The following is a 26910-nucleotide window of genomic DNA, read 5'->3' on the forward strand; positions in this document are numbered from 1 at the left end:
AAAAATATGTCTTGATCCCATGCAAGGTAATGAATCAAAGGAAAGAGACTTATTACTCAGTGTGTTTGTAGGTTTTTTTTTCTAAAAGGGATGTTTCAAGATTTCATAATAGAATTTAACCCCAGAAAATGGTAGTGAAACTGAACTTTGTTTTTTCACAGCATACTCTGTAGTGGAATGTACTACCCAATCCCCTCCAACGTTAAAATGCTTTTTTTGTAGTCTACTGGTGACAGCTCACCACTGTCTTACATATAGAAAGAGGCTCAGAACAAACTTGAATCTGAACTCTCTTGAACTGTGGGAATATTGAGATGCTGATCTGGTTCTGAACTTCAGAGTTCAGGCCTATGTCTGTATATAATGGCTTCTCTGATAGTGAAGGTGGTTCTTTAAGTGCTGGTCTCTGTTTATTCCACTATGGATACTCATGTGCTTCGTGTACCTGAGGCATGAAAATTATTGCTAGCCGTGTCCTTTGGACCCTCGGCCTCATGCTCTGAACTTAGGATATAAGGGGCAGTGTGGACCGAGCACTTCTCCAGTTCCTTCCTGTGATCTAAGAGCGAATGCTTCAGTGTCCACAGAATTTGCTGCGTCCTTCAGCATTTTTTAAATAGTTTTATTTTACAATAGATAGCTAGAATAGATTGGGCTTGGAATGTCTGTGACAGGATGCTCTACCCACTGCAGATATAGCATCTCCTGCTGGCCCTTCTGGGAAATAGCCCACCAGGTTGACACCTCTCCCCACAGTTGCAAGCTGTCCCTCCTCCTCTGTCTTTGTCTGCAGCCCCTCTTTAGCTCCAGGAGCTGCTGCGGCCTCTTCGTGACTCACCCCTCCGGCTAGTTCACTGTCATGGTTCCCCTTCCAATTGGGGGCTGGAAAGGAAAGGAAATCTCCCAGACAGGCTCAGGCAGTTTTCCTATGCACTACCCCACTGGTGCTACTTCCACAGTGACTGGTTGGGGAACCTGGGTTCACCCTCTACTCTGGGTTCCTGCTCTGGGACCCTCTAGTCAGCAGTCAAGGTATGTTCCACCCATACCTTGCTGCATTCCTCTGAGTCCTGTCCTAACCTTCTGACTCTTCCTCCCTTCTCTGGGTCTGTCAGTTTCACTGCTCTGTCCTCCCATGGAGCAACTGCAGCCTAAGTGTGTCTGCAGTCTCCAAACGCTCCTCCCTCTTCCAAGGGAGTGACTACAGCTTATACCCTTTATACATGAATTTAAGGAGTACTGTTATTGCCTCTCTTCCTTATTCAGCCTTCCTGTTAAACTTTAATGGTTGTGAACTTAGACCAGTTTGATCTAGCCTTACCCACATAAACCCATGTTGTACATCTACCCTCTCATATTCACACCATTTATTTTCAGTTGGTTAATTTATTCATGGTAACCTGCATTTGTGCATTTCTCTCTTTGATAACTCAGATATTTAAACATGTAAAAGCATAAAGGTGGGCACTTCTGCTGTTGGACAATAATCTCCCTTTGAGAACTGTAAAAGGTGTAAAAATTGGCATGGTAGAAAAGGGTGTGTTGTTGGAATCCAGAATCTTTTTCACAATGTTGAAGTCTTAAGTGTATTTAAATAAACAAGAGATTCTTTGCCAGAAGCAGGAAGCCTGTGAAGAAGTCGGTGGGTTAAGGGGAGCAATTAGGAAAATAAGGACATTGCTGGAAAGCTAAGAGACTCATTGATCTTTGCTGCAGAGGATATTGGCGAGATACCTGCCTTGGAACTGCTCTTTTCTGGCAGTAAAGATGAGGTACTATCCAAGACTAAGGTGTCAGAAGAAGAGATGTTGGAACAAATTGATGATTTAAAAATCAGTAAGTCTCCAGGCTCAGATGGTACACATTCAAGAGTTCTGAAGAAGCCTAAGTATGAAGTGGCTGAGCCGCGAACAGAAATATGCAGTGTTTTACTGAAACGGCTGCTTTTCCAGAGAGTTTGAGGGTAGCAAATGTTTTACCTATGGTTAAAATAAGGTCTTGCAGAAGTGATCTGTGGAATTAGACCAGTGAGCTGTACATCTGTTCCTGGCAAACTGGTTAAAATAGTAATTAAAAATAGAATAGTGAACACTTGGAAGATCATCGTATCTAAATCTAACCATTACTGCTTCTGCAAAGGAAAACAGTCACACTAATCTATTACAATTCTTCAAATGTGTCAGTAAAGTAGTGGATAAAGGAGATTAAGTTGACAATTTTAGACTGTCAAAAGGCATTTGAGAGGGTCCCTCACAAGAGATTGTCAAAGAAACTAAGTAGTCATGCGGAGAGAGGCAAAGTATTGTTATGGATCAAAAATTGATGAGGTGACAGGAAACAGAATAGCATCCAATGACCAGTTCTCATGGCAAAACAGTGGGGTACCTCATGGTTCTGTACTAGGATCAGTGTTGTATATATTAAATTACTTGGAAAGGTAGTGAGCCTTGAAGTAGCAAAATTTGCAGCTGAGACAATCTTATTTGGTTAGTAAAGACCAGAGATGACTGGTGAAGAATGAGGAACATGATGGCAAATAAAGTTGTGTTGATAAGTAGAAAATAATGAAGACTGTAGGAAAAATGTACGCTATTCATACATAGGGCCATACCAAATTCATGGTCCAATTTGGTCTATTTCATGGCCACAGGATTTTAAAAAGAATAAATTTAATTATTTCAGGTATTTTAAATCTGAAATTTCAGTGTTGTAATTGTAGCAATCCTGACATAAAAATGGAGGGGGTGGGGGTCGGTGTGTGTTGTGGTACTGCATTCAGTGCTGGGCAGCTGGAGAGCAGCAGCTGCTGGCTGGGAGCTCAGCTCTGAAGGCGGAGATGCTGCCAGCAGTAGCGCAGTAAGGATGGCATGGTATGGTATTGCCACCCTTACTTCTGCGCTGCTCCCTGCAGAGCTGGGCCCTCAAGTCAGCAGCTGCCACTCTCTGGCTGCCTAGCTGTGAAGGCAGCAGCGCAGAAGTAAGGGTGGCATGGCATGGTATTGTAACCCTTACTTCTGCACCGCTGCTGCTGGAGCACAGCCATCCAGCTCTGAAGGCAGTGCAGAAGTAAGGGTGGCAATACTGCGATCCCCTAAAATAACGTTGTGACTCCCCCATAAGTCCTTTTTGGGTCAGGACACCCAATTTGAGAAATGATGGTCTCGCCCGTGAAATCTGTATAATCTAGGGTAAAAGCACACAAAGGACCAGATTTCACGGGGGAAGACCAGATTTCATGGTCCGTGATGCATTTTTCATGGCACTGAATTTGGTAAGACCTATTCATACACCTTACAAGGTCCTAAATTTAACTTGGAGAAGGGACCTGGTATCATTGTAGGCAGCTCAATGAAACATCTGCCTGTTGTGGGTTTCATACACCTTTCTCTGGAGCATCTAGTACTAGCCATCATTGGAGAACAGGATACGAGACTAGATGGACTTTGGGTCTGATCTGATAATTTCTATAAATGGGCTCTTTTTAGTCATAAGAAGTTGTCTAACTTATTTTGTAGCTCAGTTGAAACAGTGTCTCCCCTTCCTTACTTCCCTGCATGCTCTTGATTTAGAGATCCTTTCATGTCTTCCGATGAAGTGAGCAGTAGCTCACGAAAGCTTATGCTCAAATAGATTGGTTAGTCTCTAAGGTGCCACAAGTCCTCCTTTTCTTTTTGCGAATACAGACTAACACGGCTGCTACTCTGAAACTGTCATGTCTTATAGTGCGTGGCAGCCTTGGCACTGAATTTTCGTTTGATCGGTTTCTTGAACTCTTACATTTCAGTTTTTAAGAATTAATTGGTTCAAAATTTTTGTGCAATGTTTACAGAGAAGATGGAAACCTGATAAAAGAATGAATGTTGGTGCGGTGTAGTTCATTTCTTTGTTATATATAAGATGCCATTTCTCTTCTTACCAAGAAGGGAATAACATTAATAGAATGCTAACGTTGAGCACATACTTCTTCAGTGAATGGCCAAAGGTCAATTTAACTGCTGTGAAATTTGTGTAGCAGTACCTGTAATTTGCTATGAAACTTTGCTTTTAAAACATTTTCACAGTTTGCCAGTCTATAGGTATCATTTTATAAGATTATAATCTAGAGGAAAATTATTTCCCTGCAATACAGTATTTAATATTTAAATTGCATTGCAATACATCTTACTTCCTACCATTTGAACTTTTCTCTGCTGTAATACCATTAAGTGCTGTTTTTTGTCTGATTTGTCCAATATGTCCAACAGAACTGAAGCCTACTTTTATTTTCTTCAGGAGTCATTTTGTTCCAAATACGTTTATTCAGAGTGTTTTATTAATAAAACTATATCTGTGAAATCTTCTTGATCTGATTTCATGCCTTGCATTTCTAAGACTAAACAACTGTAACCATGTTACAGACTAATCACATCTAAACTGGAAATACTGATCATAAACTTTTTTCTTCTAGGTTGCAATAAAAATAATTGACAAAACACAATTGAACCCAACTAGTCTTCAAAAGGTAGGCTTCTTTGTTTAACTGTTCTTATCTTTCACCTGTACTACAACTTGTTTCCCTTTACCTCTTCCTTCTCTGACTCCTAAATTCACATGTTGTGGTCCCTGAAGCAACACCTACCTCACATTTCATATAAATACACAACTGAGCTACTGCACCTTAATGCTAACTTTCCTTGTAAAAGGCCTGTTTTGGACAGTTTTGCAGTCTTGCAAGATGAGCACATCCTTCAAATAAAGAATACATACAAAGCTACAAACAGAGAAAATTACATGTCTTTTGCCAGTCTTACTTTGTTACGCAAATGACCTGAACTCTTAAGTAAATTGAAAAAGAGTTCATCTGGCTTCCTTTTTTTTTCCTTCCACATGTGTCCAATTCAGTAAAAATGGCATCCACGAGCATCTGTTTTATCTCAGTCACTTCAATAGTCACTTTGTTAAATTTACAACTACAAAGTTTCAGTCTCTGGGCTAAAAGTCAAACGGTGGCTATGCCTCATACATAATCACCAGCAAAAAAGATTCTGCTAATTGAAATGTAATTCTTTTGATGAGTGGGGGTGGAGGAGAGAAACCATCTCACTTTCTGCCATAGTCATATTGGCTCATCTATGCTAGCAAGAATAAGTGATAAATACTATTTTTGTCACTAAGTACACAGATACGACCTAGAGTTGTACACAGGGGGAACACCTGTTAGGCACTTTCCTGACTAAAACACTGATAGCCAAAGGCTTTTATGTATGTACTTTAATAAAAATATATGGATTTATCCTATTTTGGTAAGATATAATACCAGGAATTTGTTTTATGTGAAATCAAGCTAAATACACTAGATAACAGATATTTATTCAGATTTATACAAATGGTTAAAAGACCATATGCATAGGTGCTTTTATCTAAATTAATGGCACAAAAGCAAATGGGGAAAACACAAGCTTTTGGGGACTGGATGGCTCAGTTAATTAAGAGATGGAGTTTTTCATTTGGCTCAGGTAAACTATGACTGTAAGTTATCATCTGATGGCTCTTTAGCTTCTCTGAAAATAGTTTCATTCAATTTTAAGTAAAAGGTACACCCATCACAAAAGCAACCACCACAGTCCACTTTTTTGGGGGCTTCAGCAGAAGTGCAGAAAAATGCAAAAATGTATAAATATACATTAAAACATTTGTGATGCAATTTGTAATTATATGTTTGTTGGCTTTATTCATATTTTGTATTTAATTATATGAGTTTTACACTGAAGTTTTAAAATATTGTTATGAAAGTGTATGTCACTTTAAATAAGAGAAGTTACTACATTGTTGGAAATCTACACATGAAAGTCAAATGATTTGTTAGTTACTCGGAGCACCTTGGAAGAAGAATTGGGGGAGAGATGGAAAGACAAACAGAGATAGTGGCAGGTAATCAGGAATGTTCAGAGCAGCTTTTTTGTGAGTGGTGAAGGGGCGGCCAGAAAAAAGAGAGAGGCATGGAGCAGCTGAGGAGAAACAATATCCATATCTTAGTGTATTTCAAAGATCTCTACTATCTGGAACTTGTACCACTACGCGGAAAGCAAACACCTTGCAGGTCACAGGATTTAACAAACCAGGAAAACCCAAGGTTAGAAATATGTACTCATTGATCCCTTTCCAGTTTTCAACCTGTTCCATCTCAATTTCAAACCATTGTTATGGCTTGATGGTTCTCATTTTCATTTTATTTTTTTATATTTACACTTCAGTTGTGTAGCTGGTTTTAGTAGTTTGGGTTAGGATTAGATTTTCGGAAATTATTGCCACCTATTTCCTTAGTATCCGAAGATCAAATGACTTGTTATTTCTTAAAAGAGAGTCTGGCAGAATAGGGTCAAAATATTGGGATGTAGATGAGATTAACATTAAAGAGATGAAGTTGCTAACCTGTTGGTTTTGGTGAAGATCTCATGTTTTAAGAGAGTGATGTGATTGAATGATTTACTCTTCTGTGATCAAGCAAAGACGATAATTTATTTCTTGCAATAACTTTTCAAAAACTTGGGGCACAAGTGTAATTGTGGAAAATACACATGCCCAACGTAAGTAGAATTTGTGCATACAGAGAACCAGTTAGACATGTACCTAATCATCCACACACGCATGCAGCTGCATGTTTAAAGGGTGATGTTTCAAAAGTTTGCTGCATGTTGTTTGAAGTTAATCTTTCAGCATCAGGGTTGTGTAGCAGAGTTTATAGCCGGCTGTGAATCAGCAACGAAGATGTGCAGTGCAGTTTGCAAAGGTGGAAGCTGTCTCAGCCTAGGAACCTTAGAAGCATAGATAAAATATTTGGTGGTGATAAGAATGGTACATAGTAGCTAAGCACTGACACTCCAGCTGTATATGAGTCATCTTTAGGTGACAGAGCCAGTGATGGTGATGCTGGCGCCTTCCAGTCTACTAGTTTCCTCTCTCTATCCATCTCTCATCCCAAATGTTTGGGTTTTTTTGTAGGGACACTTGAGATTGATTTGTGTAAAGACAACTTACTTTCTAGAACCTAATTACTATGATAATACCTCTGCATATTTTAAATTTATTTGAATACTGTACTTCCCTGTTCTTGTAGCGTTTTCCCTGCTAGTATTGTTAGATTAATCAAATTTTTCTAAAAGCCCTCTCTTGCCCCCCAAAATATAACATGTAATTTTTTGAAAATGAGTTTCTATATTACAGAAATTCACTTTATTTTAGCTAAGATACTGTGTATCTTGTGTACATTATTAATGCAATGATTTATGATTTATAACTAGGTACTGTACTGAAAATTCCTTCCTAGTGAGGAACTTGACATAAATAAAATTGCTAAGTCATTCTGGAAAAATACATTAATCAGTTTTCATTTTGTGTGTTTCAACTGTCTTAGAAGGAAAAATAATTACCATACTATGGTGCAAATCACTTGTTAATTTCTTTTTTTAAGTTAAGTATCCAAATATATGATGGCTGAAGAACAGTGTGTAGTTATTTGGCAGTTTACAGGCACTTTCCTTTAAGGACTTCAAAGCATTTTACAAACAGTTAATTTAAACATACGGTGTCCTTTCTGTGACACAGTTTTATCTATGGTACCTACCTCAAGGATAAGTGTCCGGGACTAGAAATGTCCTGCCTGTTTATTGTAACCACTTGTCTTATGCTTAGATTGTGAGTTCTTTGGGACAGTGATAGAATTTAAGTTTTTGTACAGTGCTTAGCACAGCATGGTTCTGGTCCCTGATCAGGGCTCCTAAGCACTGCCAGAATTCAAATAACAAGCGTCTCTCACAATGAATCAGTTCATAGTTACAGATAGAAACAGAACTCCAGCCCCCTTTTCTGATCACTAGCCAACACTTCAGTTTGCATGCATCACTTCCTATATCTGTCCGAATATAGGTTTAAAACTTAATTTAACTTTAGGAACGTGCACAAAAGCCCTCTCCTCCTGAACTATTTCTCTTTGTGTCAAGGCTGTAAGGGTGTGCTTTTAGGCTAGCTGAATTACTGATTGTAATCTTAATTTTCTTTGTTGCCGCTTTTGTTACCTCTTGGTTTCTCAGTAAGGGTCACATGGGTTTTTAGTAATTTTTCACTGAAACTTAATACCTAATGCTAGCACCATTTTATTCTGCTATGTAAATAAGCTCTGAAAAATAGACAGGCTTAGTAAAAGTAGTGTGATTCTCAGTGTCTTGTTTTCCAGGTTATTGTGGGGGCCTAGGGGCACTCTGGGGCATGGTAGAGAGTCTGTATACACTTTTCTTGCCCGATGACTACTTCTGCTCAATCCCTCCAGTAACAATTTTGCTTAGTTCTTCCCCTATATCCAAGCCTGCACACTCCTTAAATTAGCAAAGGTGAACACGTGGCTTTGTTTGTTAATCAAATGTGGTAACACACCTAGTTCTCTCATATTTTAGCATAGTTGCTGTTGTGCCTGCCGCTCTTACTTCTTTCTCCTCCTCTGTCTACTTCATCCGTGGTGAAACACCACTGTTATGGACCATTAGGATTATTCATGGTCAAAGATGTTTGTGCCATTCAACAGGAATGGTGCAAAGGATTTTCTTTTCCTCCATTTTGTTGGCTCTTATTTTTGTTTCTCACACCCCAACCTTTTTTTAATGTAAATTATTTTAATGTCCATTGAGTCATAGCTGCAGCTGCTACTCCCTGCAGATTACAAGACACATTTAAATAGGGAAGATACTAATTTTTTAGAATGTGCGGATAGATCTTGTTGAGGGAAACTTGCAGTAGCACTATGATGTTCTTATTTTCATCAATTCTTGTTATCTCTGACTTAATCTGCAGGATCCTCTAGGCACGGAACGGTCACTCATTTTTGTCCATTTTGTAATGTAGTGTATTTTCGACTTAGATCTTTCTTTATTAAGTATACCATAGCCTTTTAATTCACTAGTGAAACTGTAAAGCTACTGTTGGATTTAAAAAAAAAACCCACTTGATTGCTCCCTTTCTTGTCAAGCCAGAGCAGCTTTCACAAAATAATCAAGACTTGAGAATGCCAACCATCTGGAGTCTTGGGATGATGTGAGGGGATGTGAACGGTTTGCAGTTGATTACAACTTACTGCGCTGCCTAAAAAGATGATTTCTTGTGTCCCCTTCTCTCAAGCCTCCTGAGAATGGACATTTGCAAAATAAAAGGGAATGTATATACAATAGCATTTGTATTTCAGTGTTCTCATAGTGATGTCTATCTTATATTTAGGTTGTCAGTTAGAAGAAATGAGTGTTTATGGCATTCATAATTCAAGTTTTTGAAGGCAGTACTACATATTAAAATAACATGACCTACATGTCAGTTTTTCAGTGTAACAGAAAATAAGTGCATAAAGTGCAGAAGGGTTAACTTTGTCTTTTTTAATTTAAGAAAACTATACATCAATAATCCAAGACTTTGCCTTAGTGTAATTTGTCATCTTGGCTAATATCAGAAAATTGGGGACTGATTATCTTATTTTGATATTAAAAAAAATAAAACCCTAGCCTAACACTTGTGTGTGTATATATATAGTGTGTCAAATTTGACCATGATATAACTTCTAAAACTATTTTATAAGAAGGGCCACATGGCTTCCCATTTCCCATATAGGCAACAAAGTTCCCACTTGTGGAATTTCCGTTTAATAGTCCCATCATGGGGAGGCATGGTTTGTATGCCTCTCTCCTCTCCCCACAATGGAACTGGCAGGCAGTTGACCCCTCCTAACCCTGCATACCCCTCTGAAATCTAATTAAGCAAGGTCCTCTCCACTCAAAGTATAAGAGACGATAAAGGACATTTTATGTAATCAGTAAGACTCTAGAGGTGAGGCATTGCCTGAGATTCATGACCAAATAATCCCCTACTTGTCATAATGGAAGGGAAATGCGATGGATTTTGTTTGCTGTCATTCATTTTGGTAAGTAAATGTAGTGTTCATGAAAGGTATTGGATTGACATCCCAGAGGCCAAAGTTGGCTCTCTAGCCACAGAACAAATACAGCATAGGCTGTGACAAAGCAAACATCATCATCATGAATCCCTGCAACTGTGCCTCAATTCTTACTTGGAGGGACCTTCCTCTGGGACCAAGAGGGAGATTCTCTCTCACCTACTACCTGATTAGTGCTTGCTTGTTGGCAGTATCTGTAAAAATTGTTGTGCTTTTTGTGATGTAAATAGTTAATGTTGACCAGTAACTTATTTGTGACTATCAGATAGTGACTGCTAAGCCATTCGAGAGCTATCTTAAAATAAAATCCTTTAATACACCATGGTATTGCCAGTATTTGGAATATGAAATGCTGCAGTAAGTATGACCTTCATAAGTAATAAATGTAACCTTTTAATGAAACTTATTAAAGTGAACTGGATCAGAACCAATAATCTTGAGATTAAAGCCTCAGTTTATCTCTTGAAGTATCCAGTGTCCCTTTAGAAGAACTTTTTTTAAAGCTGGCATTTTACTCCTCTTGTCTGAAAAAAGATTATTCTGTCCATTTGAAAGTAAAATATGTAGTATTCCTGTGTTTCTCACATTTACTCTACCATTTATTAGGATTAGGTATGGAACTCTAAACATTAGATATAGAACAAAATAATCAGCTTCTTAGAAAGAAATGAATGGTAATTGTTTTGTCACTAGTTTATTTGATTTCCTATTATCTTTTTTATTTCAGCTTTTCAGAGAAGTAAGAATAATGAAGATTTTAAATCATCCAAATATAGGTATTTCATGTTTTCCTAACATGTTGGTTCTGTGTAACTAGCTTTTTAGAAGACTGCTTGTTTTCGGAGTGATTGCACATGTCCATTTTGCTTTTGGTGTGTGAGAGCTCCAGTGCACAGTTGTCAGAGTTTTTTCCCTTAGTGGTACCTGGTGGGGCAGCATGAGCACCCTCTGTTGCCTCTCATACCGCAGGCAGGTATAAAGAGCTGTACCTCCCCAGGGTACAGAACAAGCTGGCAGACCACCTCAGCAGGTCGTTTCACAGCCAGGAGTTGTCTGTTCACCCGGACATCACAATTTCAATCTTCCAGAGGTGGGGCTTTCCGCAGATAGACGGAAATTCACCACGCAACACAACAGGAAGTGCCAGCAGGTCTGCTCCTTCCAAAATCACAGCCCAGGCTCCAGCGCGGACGTGTTCCTCCTCCATTGGGGAGGTTCTCTCCTATACACCTTTCAGACCATACCATTCGTTCACAAGGTTCTGCTCAAGATCCGGAGAGAATAAGCTCAGGTCATATGGATAGCACCAGCCTGGCCCCATCAGCACTGGTACACATCTCTCCTAGACATGTCTGTGGAATCCTCAATCACCCTGGCGCTCATCCTGGACCTTCTGACACAAGATCACAGTCATCTTCAACATCCAAATCACAAGTCGCTTCACCTCACGGTGTGGAAACTCCATGGTTGAACCTAATGGAGCTTCCCTGTTCAGACCAGGTTAGAGAGGTCCTCCTTGGCAGCAGAAAACCCTCTGAGAGCCACATACTTGCTTTCCTCCCAAAGGTTGTGTCACAGTTTCAAATCAACCAGGACATCTTTCTCCTGGTATTCTACCCTAAGCCTCATTCCAGCAGCAGGGAGCAGAGGCTTCGCTCTCTGGATGTCTGCAGAGCACTAGCCTTTTACATCGAGAGAATGAAACCATTGAGAAAATCAGTCTAGTTATTCGTGTCAGTGGCGGACAGAATGAAAGGTCAGCCTGTGTTGTCACAATGTATCTCGTCATGGATAGTGTCCTGTATTCATAAGTGCTACAACCTGGCAGGTGTTCCTGCACCTCCAATCACTGAGCTCTTCACCAGGCGCAGGCTTCTTCAACAGCATTCCTGGCTCAGGTTCCCACTCAGGAAATCTGCAGGGTGGTGACATGCTCCTCCATCCGTACTTTCGCCATGCACTGTGCGATTACCCAGCAGGCCAGAGACGATGTGGCGTTCGGACGAGTAGTGCTCCAATAACTGGAAGACTCCAACCCTGCCACCTAAACTTGGGCTTATGAGTCACCTGATTGGAATGGACATGAACAAGCACTCGAAGAAGAAAAAACAGTTACCTTCTCGTAACTGTTGTTCTTCGAGATGTGTTGTTCATGTCCATTCCAATACCCACCCTCATTCCACTCTGTCGGAGTAGCCAACAAGAAGGAACTGAGGGGGTGGCGGGTCGTCAGGGCTCTATATTGAGCACCATGAAGGCGTGACTCCAGGGGGTGTCCCAACCAACCAGAGGGAGGCTGCTTTGGGAAAGAGTCTTCTGGCTACTGTGCATGTGTGCGCGTGCGCACACCTGATTGGAATGGACATGAACAACACATCTCGAAGAACAACAGTTACAAGAAGGTTTCAGAGTAGCAGCCGTGTTAGTCTGTATTCGCAAAAAGAAAAGGAGTACTTGTGGCACCTTAGAGACTAACCAATTTATTTGAGCATAAGCTTTCGTGAGCTACAGCTACAGAAATGGTGTCCATTTCCATGACCCATCCTCCTTCCCCTCTCTATCAGAGTCTTTCTAGAGTAAGGAACTGAGGAGGGGGGGTCGGGGCAGCTTGGCCTTTTATACCTGCATGCAAGGTACTTGAGGGCACTCATGCCACCTTGATGGGAACTGTTAAGGGAAAAACTCCCCAACTGTGCACTGGAGGATGCACATGGCTACAGTGGAACGGACGTGCAACATATCTCAAGGAACAACAGTTATGGAAAGATTAGTTACAGGTTTTTTTGTTGGTTTGTTTTAAGTTAAAGCAGTGGTATACAAGTGTAATGAAGGTTCTGCATCATGGAGCCCACTTAAAGTGGTGATAGGGAGATAAGTGCTTTAACGTAAGGGCATTTCATTGGCTGCATAGACTTGCCTTGCCACGCTGATGCACCACTATATCTGAGAAGTGGTTTTTAAAGAGGAGAAAAAAGAATACTTATTGCCTGGGACCCCATGAATAATGTGATTATGCAGTCACACAAAGGACTGAAAATTGCTGCATAATTGTGCTCCAGAAGCCAACTTTCACTTAAATAAAATTTAAAAAAACCTACTCCCATGGGAGAGGAGAGAGCACTCAGAATGTAAAATTAATTTAAAGTGATACAGTATTGTCTTCAGATTCTGTAGACAATAGTTGAGGCAACAACGTACCCTGTATATAATGTATACAAATTACTGTTACCCAGTACTTTGTTTTTTGGGAGCTATGCTTAAATTAATTGATTTTTTTTCACTTGACCCTAAACTGAGGGTGTTCCAAGCCAGAATTGTACATTCATAAAAGTTTGACCCAGACTGCAAACTACTAATAAAGCATTTCAGTTTTTCCATTTAGAAGCATGAAATGGAAATAATTGCTTTTGAGAAAAGTTGTTTTGATATTGTCAAGCAGCAGTAGTCTACTTTGAGAGAATCTTCCACAAAGAGTAACAGAAAACTAGACTCCTATAATTGGTTGTAATCTTTTAGTAAATAACTGCTCTTTTTTCCTCTAGTGAAGTTATTTGAAGTAATTGAAACTGAAAAAACTCTCTACTTAATCATGGAGTATGCAAGTGGGGGTAAGTATTTTCCTTTTATGTGATACAAATGTAAAGAAATTGCCAAATGGTATTAAAGTTTTCTTTTGTAATATTCCTTAAAACAAGAAACATTGATTTCATGATAGTGCAACATTTCAGGTGAAATGTTAATTTTTTGGGAGGCATTTTCTTAAAGCTGTGCAATTTTTTAAGTAAGCCAAGCTTTATTGAAATCCAGAGGGAATTTTTTTCATAATTTTCATTGATCAGTCAGTCCATCATAGTGGTAATAGCAAAATAAGGATATTCACAATAGGCAGGAATTGGTATGACAGTTGGTTTCATTGATGTGGTATTTGGTAAAGTTAAGTATATATTCAGATGTAGTATTGTATGAAGTAATAGCATATAACATTCAGGTGGAAAAGTGTAGCAAATCTATTTGCCCTTGCATTTTAAATAACCAGTACTTCAACATTGCACTTCTTGTTTTTGAATGTTGGTGACATATGGACTATCCTGATTAAAGTGGCCCTTTTAAATTAAAGTAAGATCTGCAGTTACCAAAATCTTCTGGACTCTTCATTCTGACAGCCACATGGGCCTCTTCACCTTGAATGGTCCCTTGAAAAATTTAACTACTTGTGCTAAACAATCTGTTCCACCTTGTATTTAGCTGTGACGCTGAATACGTTTCCCAAACCTGAAGAGCTGTGAAAGCTCAAAAAATTGTCTCTCACCAACAGAAGTTGGTCCAATAAGATATTATCTCACCCACCTTGTGTCTGTAACCCCCTCTTTAAGTTCCTCCACTGACTCCCCCTTTTGAATAATTAATTCCGAATTTTTGAGCAAATGTGAACATTTTCTCAGTGTTTTCCGCTGTTTGTAACTATAGCTAGAATCAAGGCATCCACTTCCTGGACACTACAGTGCTAATAAACAATGGTCACATAAACACCACCCTATACCGGAAACCTATTGACCGCTATTCCTACCTACATGCCTCCAGCTTTCACCCTGACCACACCACACGATCCATCGTCCACAGCCAAGCTCTGCGATACAACCGCATTTGCTCCAACCCCTCAGACAGAGACAAACGCCTACAAGATCTCTATCAAGCATTCTTACAACTACAACACCCACCTGCGGAAGTGAAGAAACAGATTGATAGAGCCAGAAGAGTTCCCAGAAGTCACCTACTACAGGACAGGCCTAACAAAGAAAATAACAGAACGCCACTAGCCGTCACCTTCAGCCCCCAACTAAAACCCCTCCAACACATTATTAAGGATCTACAACCTAACCTGAAGGATGACCCAACACACTCACAAATCTTGGGAGACAGGCCAGTCCTTGCCTACAGACAGCCCCCCAACCGGAAGCAAATACTCACCAACAACCACATACCACACAACAGAACCACTAACCCAGGAACCTATCCTTGCAACAAAGCCCGTTGCCAACTGTGCCCACATATCTATTCAGGAGACACCATCACAGGGCCTAATAACATCAGCCACACTATCAGAGGCTCGTTCACCCGCACATCCACCAATGTGATATATGCCATCATGTGCCAGCAATGCCCCTCTGCCATGTACATTGGTCAACCTGGACAGTCTCTACGCAAAAGAATAAATGGACTCAAATCAGATGTCAAGAATTATAACATTCATAAACCAGTCGGAGAACACTTCAATCTCTCTGGTCACGCAATTACAGACATGAAGGTCGCTATCTTACAACAAAAAAACTTGAAATCCAGACTCCAGCAAGAAACTGCTGAATTGGAATTCATTTGCAAATTGGATACTATTAATTTAGGCTTAAATAGAGACTGGGAGTGGCTAAGTCATTATGCAAGGTAGCCTATTTCCCCTTGTTTTTTCCTAAGCCCCCTCCCCCTCAGACATTCTGGTTAAACTTGGATTTGTGCTGGAAATGGCCCACCTTGATTATCATGCACATTGTAAGGAGAGTGGTCAGTTTGGATGAGCTATTACCAGCAGGAGAGTGAGTTTGTGTGTGGCGGGGGGTTGGGGGGGGTGAGAGAACCTGGATTTGTGCTGGAAATGACCCACCTTGATTATCATACACATTGTAAGGAGAGGTTTCAGAGTAACAGCCGTGTTAGTCTGTATTCGCAAAAAGAAAAGGAGTACTTGTGGCACCTTAGAGACTAACCAATTTATTTGAGCATAAGCTTTCGTGAGCTACAGCTCACTTCATCGGATGCTCACAAAAGCTTATGCTCAAATAAATTGGTTAGTCTCTAAGGTGCTACAAGTACTCCTTTTCTTTTTGCGAATATAAACTGTGTTCTAGCTGTTATATTTGAATTCCTAGGCTCCATAGATGCATAACTAGTTTTCTAGTTGTCTAACTGGGACTAATGGTAGGGAAGGGCATAAGAATGGCCAAACTGGGTCAGACCAATGGTCCATCTAACCCAGTATCCTGTCTTCTGATAGTAGACAGTGCCAGATACTTCATAGGGAGTGAACTTCTAAGTGACCTTCCTTAGAAGTTTTTAAGGTCAGGCTTGACAAAGCCCTGGCTGGGATGATTTAATTGGGGATTGGTCCTGCTTTTGAGCAGGGGGTTGGACTAGATGACCTCCTGAGGTCCCTTCCAACCCTGATATTCTATGATTCTATGAACAGACCAGGATAGTTTATCAAGTGACCTATTCTCAAGTCCCAGCTTCTATCAGTCAGAAGTTTAGAGATTCCCAGAGCATGGAGTTGCATCCCTGACTATCTTGGTTAATGGCCATTGATGGACCTATCCTCCATTAACTTATCTGCTTCTTTTTTTAACACAGTTACATTTTTGGGTTTTGCAACATCCCTGGCCCTGAGTTCCACAGGTTGACTGCGCATTGTGTTAGGAAGCACTTCCTTATGTTTGTTAAACCTGCTGTCTGTTAATTTAATTGGATGATCCCTAGTTCATGTGTTATCTGAAGGGGGTAAATAACCCCTTCCTTATTCACTTTCTCCACCTCATTCATGATTTTATGGACTTCTATCATATCTCCCCACAGTCTAAGCTGAACAGTTCATCTTTTTAATCTTTCCTCATATGGAAGCTGTTCCATACCACTAATCATTTTTGTTGCCCTATTTGGTACTTTTTCCAATACCAAAATATATATATTTTTTTGAGATGGGACACACTGTATGCAGTATCTATCCTTTTCGTAATGGTTCCTAACGTTGTTAGCTTTTTTGACCTCTGCACATGGAGCATGCTAGTGTGTGTGCACCTCTCCCTTCTTCGATAGTTTTTGACTTAAAAGTAAGGTAATACTGCCATCTAGTGACTGGCTTGCAGAGGATAAAGGCCTAAAACTACTACAGATAACTGAGGGCATGTCTACGCTACAAACTTAAGTCGATCTATGTTAGCTCAACTTATACCTACCGTTGTAATTACTGCTGTGGTTCGTGTCCGCACTAACTTCCTTCTGTTGGTGGTGCGCATCCTCAAAAGGAGTACTTCCACTGACTTAAGAGGCGTAGTGTGGAGGACTGAGAGGATGGGCTCTCAGCTCCGCATGCAGCTTTCCCCTCTGTCCCCCCTAGCTCTTGGCTACCTGCTCCCTGCCAGGAGCCCAGCTGCGCCCTCAGGCTCTTGGCTACCCGACTACTGGGCTCCCAGTGGGGAGCCAGGAGCCCAGGCAGTAGTGCTACTGAGAGCAGAGAGCCGGGGGCAGCTGGGCTCTAGCTGGAGCCCTCCATCTGCCCTGGGGTGACAGCCCAAGCTGTAAGTCCGGCTTTCTTGTCAATTTCACAGTTCCAACAGGGAGCTGTGAAATTGACAAGAATGACAGCTAACAGCAGATGTAAGTAACCTGCAGTGTCTACACGGGCACTGCGTTGCCCTAACTACACCAGTGTAAGTCCTACACCTCTCATGGAGGTGGAATTATTATGTCGGTGTATTAGGACACTTACATCCATAGGAGCAAGGCTGTAGCGTAGACACACTGACATAATTAGGTCAACGTAAGCTGCCTTACATCAGCCTAATTCTGTAGTGTAGACCAGGCCTGAGACGCTCCTTTTAGCTGAAATGAGAGACCTGTGTGTTTGGCACAGAAGCCATTAGTACTATTATATACTTATGGAATATGCTACATGAAAATATAATAGCAGATGACTGTGCCCCAATATGGATTCCATTCCGAAAATTCCCCTTTATCTACATTTTAGTCATCTGTCTCAACTTAAGTTAAATATTCAGTAAGTCCCTCGGTTATTTGAACTACTGTTTTTCTCTGCTTTTTATATTCCTGAAACATTTCCGATAAACAGGGTTGGAATTTTTCTTTGTCTGATCCCCTGCATTTCTATGAATTTTTATTTACTAATACTTTAAAAAGAAATAGCTGTAAGATATATTTCAGGGAGTTATCACTGACTGTTGTATTTTAACTGCTGCTCTGGAAATAAAAAAAAATCTGTTCAGAAGATGCAAACTTATCAAACCATTCACGCAAACTCCTTTTGTCAGATGTTGTGTTCTTTATTGTAGTGTCTGTTGTGCATTCTGTACTTAAATCAGTTTGAGTTGATTCCAGGTTGTGACTTTTTCAAAATTAAAAGTACTTTTAATTATATATTTTTCCTTTTTTGAAGTCATAATGTGAAAAATGTTCTCTAACTTATCTGAGAGTATATAAATATTAAAATAGTGATTTGATCTTTGAACTCCTAAAATCTTAGATTATTTAAATGAAATGATTTATTTGTACTTAAAGACCTAATTATGTATGTGGAAGCATTACCTCTTCCATATCTAATGCTTACAGTTTTTCAGTAGAAAAACATTTAAGTCACACTGTGACAAACAAGTCGATATTTCACTGGATGGATAGCAACATTTAAAAACTAGTCAAGGAGGCTAGTTATAAAATGCCAGACATTAATTGACTGTTTAAAAATGCAGCCCTTTTCAATTTTTCTTCAGTACTATGTCCTTCAAATGTCCCTTGACATGTTGCATTGTTTCGTTCACATTTTGGAAGTCTTCCAAGGACCTGTTATGCCAGGATGCTTTTCTTCAATGTCTTATATATATGATGATTAAATTCTGGCTTTCTTCATCACATCAGTCTGGATGGTTTTTATAATAAAGACCCCATTTTATTTCAACCACAGGTTGAAACAGGGATTTGCATCATTGTAATATAATTTTTGTACACTTAGATTAACTATATTATAACACTCTGAGGCTACAACCATATTTACAAGATCCTTTAAACATTTTTGTACTGTAGATGAGGCTTATGACAGTCATCTCTGTGATACAGCAGATATTTTTCTAATGGAAATCTGAAAGGAATTCAGGACTTTTTTTTTTGTAAAGAAAGGCATGCTGCTCATTTTCTACCATAAATGATTGAAAACAAGTATTTTGCCTACATTCGGTCACCCAGCTAGTTCTTTTTAAAGTTTTTCTTTTCTCAGTGAAATTACTACATCATAGTAAATCACTCTTCTGGGCTCTTGCTATGAACCTTTTGCAAAAATGAAAAGTTAGTCCCTGTTATGATTGTTTATTCATGTGAAAAATCATTCTAACTGAAATCTCAAATTTAGCTCAAATTTTGACATTTATGTAGCTCATACAATATATGTTACTCTTACATTTACGAAACTAACCCTAGATTTTGAAATTAACTAGCTAGTATTTTAAAATATTCAACAGTTCTCATTTAATCTTTGATATGTTTCAATTGCAGGTGAAGTATTTGACTATCTTGTTGCACATGGAAGAATGAAGGAAAAGGAAGCAAGAGCTAAATTTAGACAGGTATGTATGATAGACTAACAGCTCTTAAATCCTCAACTTTAGCATTAAAAAACAGTTGACAGTGAGCTTTCCCATGGGTGCTTTCAAGCACGCTCTGTTGCTGACTTTTTGTTGCATTAAATAACAGCAAAACTAGTAGATTCCTGTAAAAAGTGAATCTAGAGTGCTAAATTATATATGACAATTAAGGACAGGGATGTCAGCAGTACAGCATGTGATGTTTAGTCCAGTTCATGTGCCAGAAAACATGACATAAATGACATCATAAACAATAATGAATATGGATAATAAACTGAAAACTTATTTGCAAATGTACTGTTATTCCCCAGTCTTTATTTTCCTTACCAGCTTTTGTTGATGATCTATTCCATGGCATACCATCTGTGGACAGTGATCTAAGAAGAAAGATCAGGAGTTAACTTCATTTTAAAAATCTGATAGCACAGAGGGAACAAGCACAGCTGTTGAAGAAAATCATATAATTTTACATACAATCTAATGTTTCAATTATGTTAAGGACATTTTGCATGAAGTAAATCTCGTAACATAAATGGACACCTTTATGCTTGTCTGTTCTGTCTTGAATAGAATAGTGTGTCCACCATTAGTTATTTGGGAAATAGTGGAAAAGTAGGAATAACTCGCTTATTCCCTGTATCTAATATTTGAATGTGTGTAATATGTTTCTGTGGAAATGTACTGTGCAGAGAAGTTTAACTGATACAAACAGTAACCTCACTAAAGTAAATGTGACAGTCGCAATAAACACTAATAGGAAAAAAGGGCAGTATTATTTAGGACAGCTTCCATTATAAGGAGGCAAAAATAAAATCAATAAAAGAAAGCACTATTTCTCTTTTCATTTGAATCCTCCCTAAGTCTTGCAGTATCCTCCTTAATCTTTTGCAAGATCCAGCTGGCAGACATCACATCCCAGAAGATATTCTTTGAGTAGTGTGCAGATTGACAGGCATTAAGAGCCATTTCTGCCACTCATTCACAAAACCCTGGCGTGTATTGTTTTTGTTTGACAGGCTGTATTCCAGGTTCCTATGCTTAAATTCAGGAAGACAGAAAAATCTCCCCTTCAAATTCAGAGTTTTTGTGTGTGTTGCTTTTGCCCTCTGTCCCTTACAGTCTCAATGATATTAGCTTCTGGAGTTGTCATTCCCATCTCAGATATTGGGCTGTACCATTTTTTTAAATCCGAAAGGTTATCCTTCAAATGCAAACCCAGTAATTTAAATAAAGTTTTTCTAAGATTCAAAAGGATCAGGGAATTTTCTACCCACTGGCATGCCTAATACTAATTTTCAGCGGTCAGATCTGCTTCACCAGTATGTTCACTCTTCCCCATGGCTATTGTTCTTAATCAGGAGATTTTTTTTTTTTTCAAAAGTTCTGTCACAGTACTTACATGTTTTATTACTTCATCTACAATGTTGTATACAGTTGACCCTTCAATCCCAGTTATTTTATTCAAGTCCACTGACTTCTCTGAAAGGGAATTTGAACCAAGCCACTCTTTCCCCAAAGAGTTTATAAAACAGAGGTCACTGAACTCCAGTTCTAGAAACCTGTCTCATAGTATTTTAAAAAAAACCTGAAGGTATACAGCAACTTTTAGAATGTTCTACTAATCATATCGTCCTTTTGAGTGAGCATTTTCCATCATGGCACTGTCATTTGGGGGCACAGGATAATAAGAGCAATATTTTGGTACATGCTCAACTTCCTTGCTGTCATCCAGGTTTTTCTTCTACTTTGAAAAAGTGTGGCCATGGCTGATTATGCTGCAGTAAATAGCTTATGTATTATGCATAGAACGCATGTTTAACAGGTGAAGTATGAAAGTGTGCAAATGCCAAAAATATAACCATGCTCTGCTGCTCTCCATTTTAAGCTGCTTTTGTGCCTCAGAGAGCAAATATTTGCACTTTAAAGATGTTTTGGATTCTTTATACAATTTACTTCCCCTTGCCCTAGCCTCAGGCCTCTGGGTTGATAGTCTGCTCTGATCATCCTTCCTCAGCAGAAAAATTCTCCAATGTGTGAGATGTATGAATAAAAATTAATGAAAAAAAAGGAACCCAAGTTTGTGCCTTTTGGGAAACGAGCAAATTAGGTAATTGATGCCCCCGGACTGCTCCTCGCCTGCATTAGTTTGTTAGAAAGTAGCTTTCGTTAATCTTTCTGCCTCTTCTCTGAGAAACTCTAGAAGCAGGGCTGTTTGTTAATATTCTTCTTTGAGTGCTTGTTCTTGTCAATTCCAGTTAGGAGTGTGCGCGCCACGTACACAGTCGTCGGAAACTTTTCCCTTAGCTCCCATCCGGTCAACTGTGAAGCCCCCTGGAGTAGCACCTTCATGGTGGTGGATATAGGACTCTGCTGACTCTGCACCTCCTCAGTTCCTTCTTACCACCAGTGACGGTCATTGGATCTGCGATCTCTTGCCTAGCAAGCGCTTCCCTTAGCATTCTTTACATAGCGAGGTTAGTTTAGTTTAGTTGTAGTTATTGTTAGTACATAGTGTGTATATATAGTAAGGTTTGGGAGCAGGGTTTCCCCAATCCCAACGCCCCCAACTCTTGGGCACCGGGGCGTGCCGCAAGCCCAAAGCTTTAAACCCTGCAGAACCTGCAGTAAGCCTATGCCAATGTGTGGCCTCCATGACTCGTTTCTGAAGCATCTGGGGGAGGCACACAAGGCAGAAAGGTGCAAGATATGCAGGGCTTTGCGCCCCAGGACAAAAAAGGAGCGAGATTTCCAACTTAGGCAATTGCTCATGGAATCCTCTCTTCGTCCTCAGTCTGCTGTGGACCACCAGGACCCAGCACTGAGCGCGTCCGTACGGAGCATCAGTACGTGACAGAATGCCAAGGAAGGACTCTAGTCTGAGACCCTCGTAACTGGCACTCTCCGGCACCACATGCTGAGGAGACAACCCAGCATCCCTCGCATTCACCGGTGCCATACAAGCGGCATAGAAAAGCCGACGGGGCGGTCCCCAGTGCTGAAAGCAGCTGGACCCGCAGGTGCTGCACCGGTGCGTCCCTTGGAGGAGCATCCGGCACCCAAGCAGCAAGAGTTGGCACCGTTGACTTCAGTTTGCCTGAGGTGAATGTCTAGTCCGGAGTCCAGCAACTCCTCAGATGGGCAGCGCCAGGTGGAGGAGTTGGAGCTACCCTCCACCCTGGACAGTTTTGCAGCTGCCAGAGATTTAATTGCCATGACGGCTCCTCAGCCCCCGGTGGTCAGAGATGAGCTCTGGTGCTGTCTAGAGACAAGCAGACCATGATGCAGCACTCACCCTCTCTTGTCAGGCACCGTTTGCCTCGGCCCCCACTCCAGATCATCATCTCCAAGGCACCGCTCTTCTGCTCTGGATTCTGTGCGGGGTTCCCCAGCATTAGCAGGATGTTGCTCCCCTTCCCTGGCACAGAGGATGGCGCGGCACCTATCCCCGGCTCCGAGAGAGGACGGCACCAGATTCCTGGCACGAGCGCCTTGACACCGGTCCCCCGCATCATCAACTTGGCACTAGTCCATAGCACAGGACACTTCGGCTCCACCGTGGTCATCACAGTGGAGATCCATCTCATCAGACTCAGTGATTCCTTCTATTCCTGTTGAAGCCAACACAGATCTGACAAGCAACGGAAGTAGGCACCAATGGCATGGCACTCCCCCAGTGACAGCCTCCAGCACAATGGCCCTTTTGGACCCCCTGGCCTTACCCTCAGGCCCAAGGCTCTTTTTCTAGGGGCTCCCGCTCGGTGGCCTCTGAGCACCAACCACCCCAGCCAGCCAAGGACCGGGCTATGCCCTGGGGATCTGAGGCCACTTTGGCACAAGCCTCCCAGATCGCTGCAGAGGCAAGACCCATTGCAAAGTCAGGCTACCGCCACCATGGCTACGGTAGCTGCAGAGGCCCCAGATACTGACCAAGAGGAGGTCAGGAAGCCGGAGGGCCAGGAGGACCCCGTTCCGCCTCTGGCCTCTTCATCTTTGTTCCCGGACGAGGCAATGGCAGGAGCTTCAACCTCAGGCCCTCCTCCAGTTGACCACAGGGCCCACTAGGACTTCTCCAGAGGATTGCCCACAACATGGGATTACAGGCAGAGGAAGTGGTTGAACCCAAGGACCCCATGGTCGACATCCTCCCTCCAGAAGGACCATCCCAGGTAACTCTGCCACTAATAAAAGCGATCCAAGCAATATTAAGACTCTGTGGCAGACCCCGGCTTCAATCCCGCCTACTGCCAGAGGTGTGGAGCGCAAATACTTCATCCCCTGTAAGGGGTACAAGTATCTGTTCTCTCACCCACAACCATGTTCTCTGGTAGTGTCAGCAGTTAATCAGAAAGAGAGACAGGCAGCAGGGGCTGGCCCCTAAATCCAAAGAGTCGAAAAGGATGGACCTTTTCTGCAGGAAGGTATCCTCAGCTGCAGTTGCGTAAAACCAACCAGCAAACTGTCCTCCACAGTAGATATAACTTCAACTCATGGGACTCTGCGTTGAAGTTCAAGGAGCTGATTCCACCAGACTCCAGAGCCGAGTTCTCTGCTATTATTGATGAGGGGAAGGCAGTGCCGCGGACCTCTTTGCAGGCTTCGTTGGACTCTGCGGACTCGGCTGCCCGCACTCTTTCCTCAGGAATAGCCATGAGGAAGAGCTCATGGCTTCATGCATCCGGGTTGCCCCTGGAGGTGCAGCAAACCCTGCAGGACCTACTGTTTGAAAGCGCAGGGTTATTTTCGGAGCAGACAGACTTCTGCACAGCTTAAAGGACTCCCGGGCAACTATGAAATTGTTGGGCATGCACTCCAGAAACCCAGTGAAAACATTTCAAGCCCCAACGGCAATAGCAGCGCCCATATCCTCCTCGGCCGCGGCAGGATTTTTATAGTTATAGGGGCAGGAACGGCAGGCACAAACTTTCCAGTCCCCCTTCTGGGCAGGGCCAAAGCCCAACCTTCGTCAGGCTGTAAGCAGGCCTTTTGAAGGCGAGCCTGAGGACAGCACACCTACCACGACACCAGATCCTTCCCATTGCTTCATGAATTGTCTATCCCACTTCTGCCATGCTTGGTCCCAAATAACATCGGACCACTGGGTTCTTCACATGGTAGAAGTGGAATGTTCTGTCCAATTCTGCTCTTCCTCTCACCCCCTTTCCCTGTCCCTCTTCAGAGACCCTGCTCACAAGCAACTCCTTATCTAGGAGGTGCAGGTGCTCCTCGCCATAGGAACAGTGGAGGAGGTTTCTCAGGAGCTTTTGGGCAAGGGATTCTATTCCCACTATTTCCTAATCCTCAGGGCAAAAGGGGAGGAGGGCTTCAGACCCATTCTAGACCTGCGAGGACTCTACAAATTCAAGGTGAAGTTGAAGTTCTGCATGGTCTCCCTGAGCACAATTATCCCTTCCCAGGATTCGGGAGACTGGTACTTCGTCCTCCACATGAAAGACGCGTACTTTCACATAGCCATTCGGCCTGCACGCAAACGATTCCTACGATTTGTGGGCAACCACAAACGTTATCAGTTCACGGTCCTCCCATTCGGTCGAGCGTTCACCAAGTGCATGTTGGTCGTAGCAGCCTTCCTCTGGAGGAGGTGGGTGCACGTATACCCATACCTCGACGACTGGTGCTCAAAGGGTGCACCAGGGAGTAGGTGGAATCTCAGGTCCATTTAGTCAGATCCACTTTCAGAGGACTGGGCCGCCTCCTCAATGTGAACAAGTCAACCTTGTCTCTGACCCAGAGAATAGAGTTCATTGGAGCAGTGCTGGACTCGGTACAGGCAAGGACATTTTTACCAGAGACCCGATTCCAAGCCATGTCAGATATTATTTAAGGCCTCCAGCAGTACCCGACCACTACTGCACTTAGGTGGTCTGGCATGCCAGACTGAGTCTCAAACCCTTGCAAGCGTGGCTCACGTCTGCCTTCGCCCAGGACGCAACAGCCTGGACTCAGTGGTGAAGGTGCCAAAGCACATATTAGAGTCCCTCCAATGGTGGCTCAACCCTCGGACGGTGTGTGAAGGAGTCCCCTTCAACAGCCCCCAGCCCTCCTTGACCCTGGTAATGGACACGTCAGTTCTGAGTTGGGGTGCGCATTTGGGAGATCTCCAAACACAGGGCCTGTGGTCACAGGATGAGCTCTCCCTTAATATCAATATAAAGGCGCTCAGGGTAGTACGACTAGCATGCCAAACTTTTCAGGCCCGGCTGCAAGGACAGTGCTTGGCAGTGATGACTGACAACCCCACTGCCATGTTTTACATCAGTAAGCAAAGTGGAGCCCATTCCTTCCCCCTGTGTCAAGAAGCCCTCCTTCTATGGGACTTCTGCATCGCCCACTCCATTCACCTGGAGGTGTCCTATCTCCCAGGAGTTCAGCACGAACTAGCAGATCACCTCAGCAGATCATTCCTTAATCACAAGTGGTCAATCTGTCCAGATGTCATACACTCCACCTTCCAAAGGTGGGGTTTCCTGAAGTCAATCTGTTTGTCACCCAGAGCAACAGAAAGTGCCCAATGTTCTGCTCCTTCCAGAGTCACAGCCCTGGCTCAATCACAGAAGCGTTTCTGCTACCCTTAGGAGGCAGACTGCTATATGCCTTTCCACTGATCCCTCTCGTGCACAGGGTACTTCTCAAGGTCTGCAGGGACAGAGCGGAGGTAACTCTGGTGGCCGCAGCATGGCCTCGACCACACTGGTACACCATGTTTCTGGAGCTGTCAGTGGACGCCCTGATTGCATTACCACTCTACCCCGATCTGATCACTCAAGACCACGGTCACCTTCACCACCCAGACCTCCAGTCCCTCCATCTCACGGCGTGGAAGCTTCATGGTTAAACCCCATGGAACTTCTGTGCTTGGAACCTGTAAGAAAGGTCCTACTTGGCAACAGGAAACCATCCACCAGAGGCACTTAACTAGCTAAGTGGAAAAGGTTCACTTGCTAGTGTGCCCAACAGCACACACCTCCACTCCAGGTACCTGTATCACTTATTCTAGAGTACCTTCTGCACCTGAAACACCAAGGCCTGGCAGCGTCATCCATCAGGGTACATCTCACTGCTATCTTGGCCTTCCACCGTGCAGCATCCAAATGCTCCATATTCGCCAACCCCACCGGTAGGACGTTTTCTCAAGTGTCTGGAACGGCTACATCCTCAAATTAAACAGCCTGTTCCTGTGTGGGACCTTAACCTGGTCCTCGCCATGCTCATGGGGGGGTGGGGGGCTTTTGAACCTCTGGCGACTTGCTCACTCCTTTACCTGTCATGGAAGGTAGCCTTTACATCAGCTAGGAGGGTGTCAGAATTAAAGATCCTTACCTCCAATCCACCCTGCAGAGTCTTCCACAAGGATAAGGTGCAACTCAGGTCTCACCCAGCCTTTTTTCACAAGGTAGTGTCACGCTTCCATACTAGCCAAGACATTTTTCTACCTGTCTTCTATCCTCAGCCTCATCACAGTAGTCGAGAGCAGAGGCTGCACTCATTAGATGTTTGGCGGGCGCTAGC

The 26910-nt window shown here is 42.2% G+C and overlaps 1 protein-coding gene across 11 annotated transcripts in view; it reads left to right on the forward strand.

Annotated features, from left to right (window-relative positions):
- The window catches only part of MARK3 (microtubule affinity regulating kinase 3), a 111015-nt gene that overhangs the window by 33351 nt on the left and 50754 nt on the right, over positions 1–26910 (forward strand). For all 11 annotated transcript variants that reach the window (XM_073349748.1, XM_073349738.1, XM_073349741.1 and 8 more), the window contains 4 exons: positions 4448–4501; positions 10698–10746; positions 13513–13578; positions 19295–19365. In XM_073349748.1, coding sequence (XP_073205849.1) covers positions 4448–4501; positions 10698–10746; positions 13513–13578; positions 19295–19365 — 240 coding nt within the window. The remainder of the gene's footprint in view (positions 1–4447; positions 4502–10697; positions 10747–13512; positions 13579–19294; positions 19366–26910) is intronic.

The sequence above is a fragment of the Lepidochelys kempii genome, chromosome 6, assembly GCF_965140265.1.
Source record: "Lepidochelys kempii isolate rLepKem1 chromosome 6, rLepKem1.hap2, whole genome shotgun sequence".
Lineage (NCBI taxonomy): Eukaryota > Metazoa > Chordata > Testudines > Cheloniidae > Lepidochelys > Lepidochelys kempii.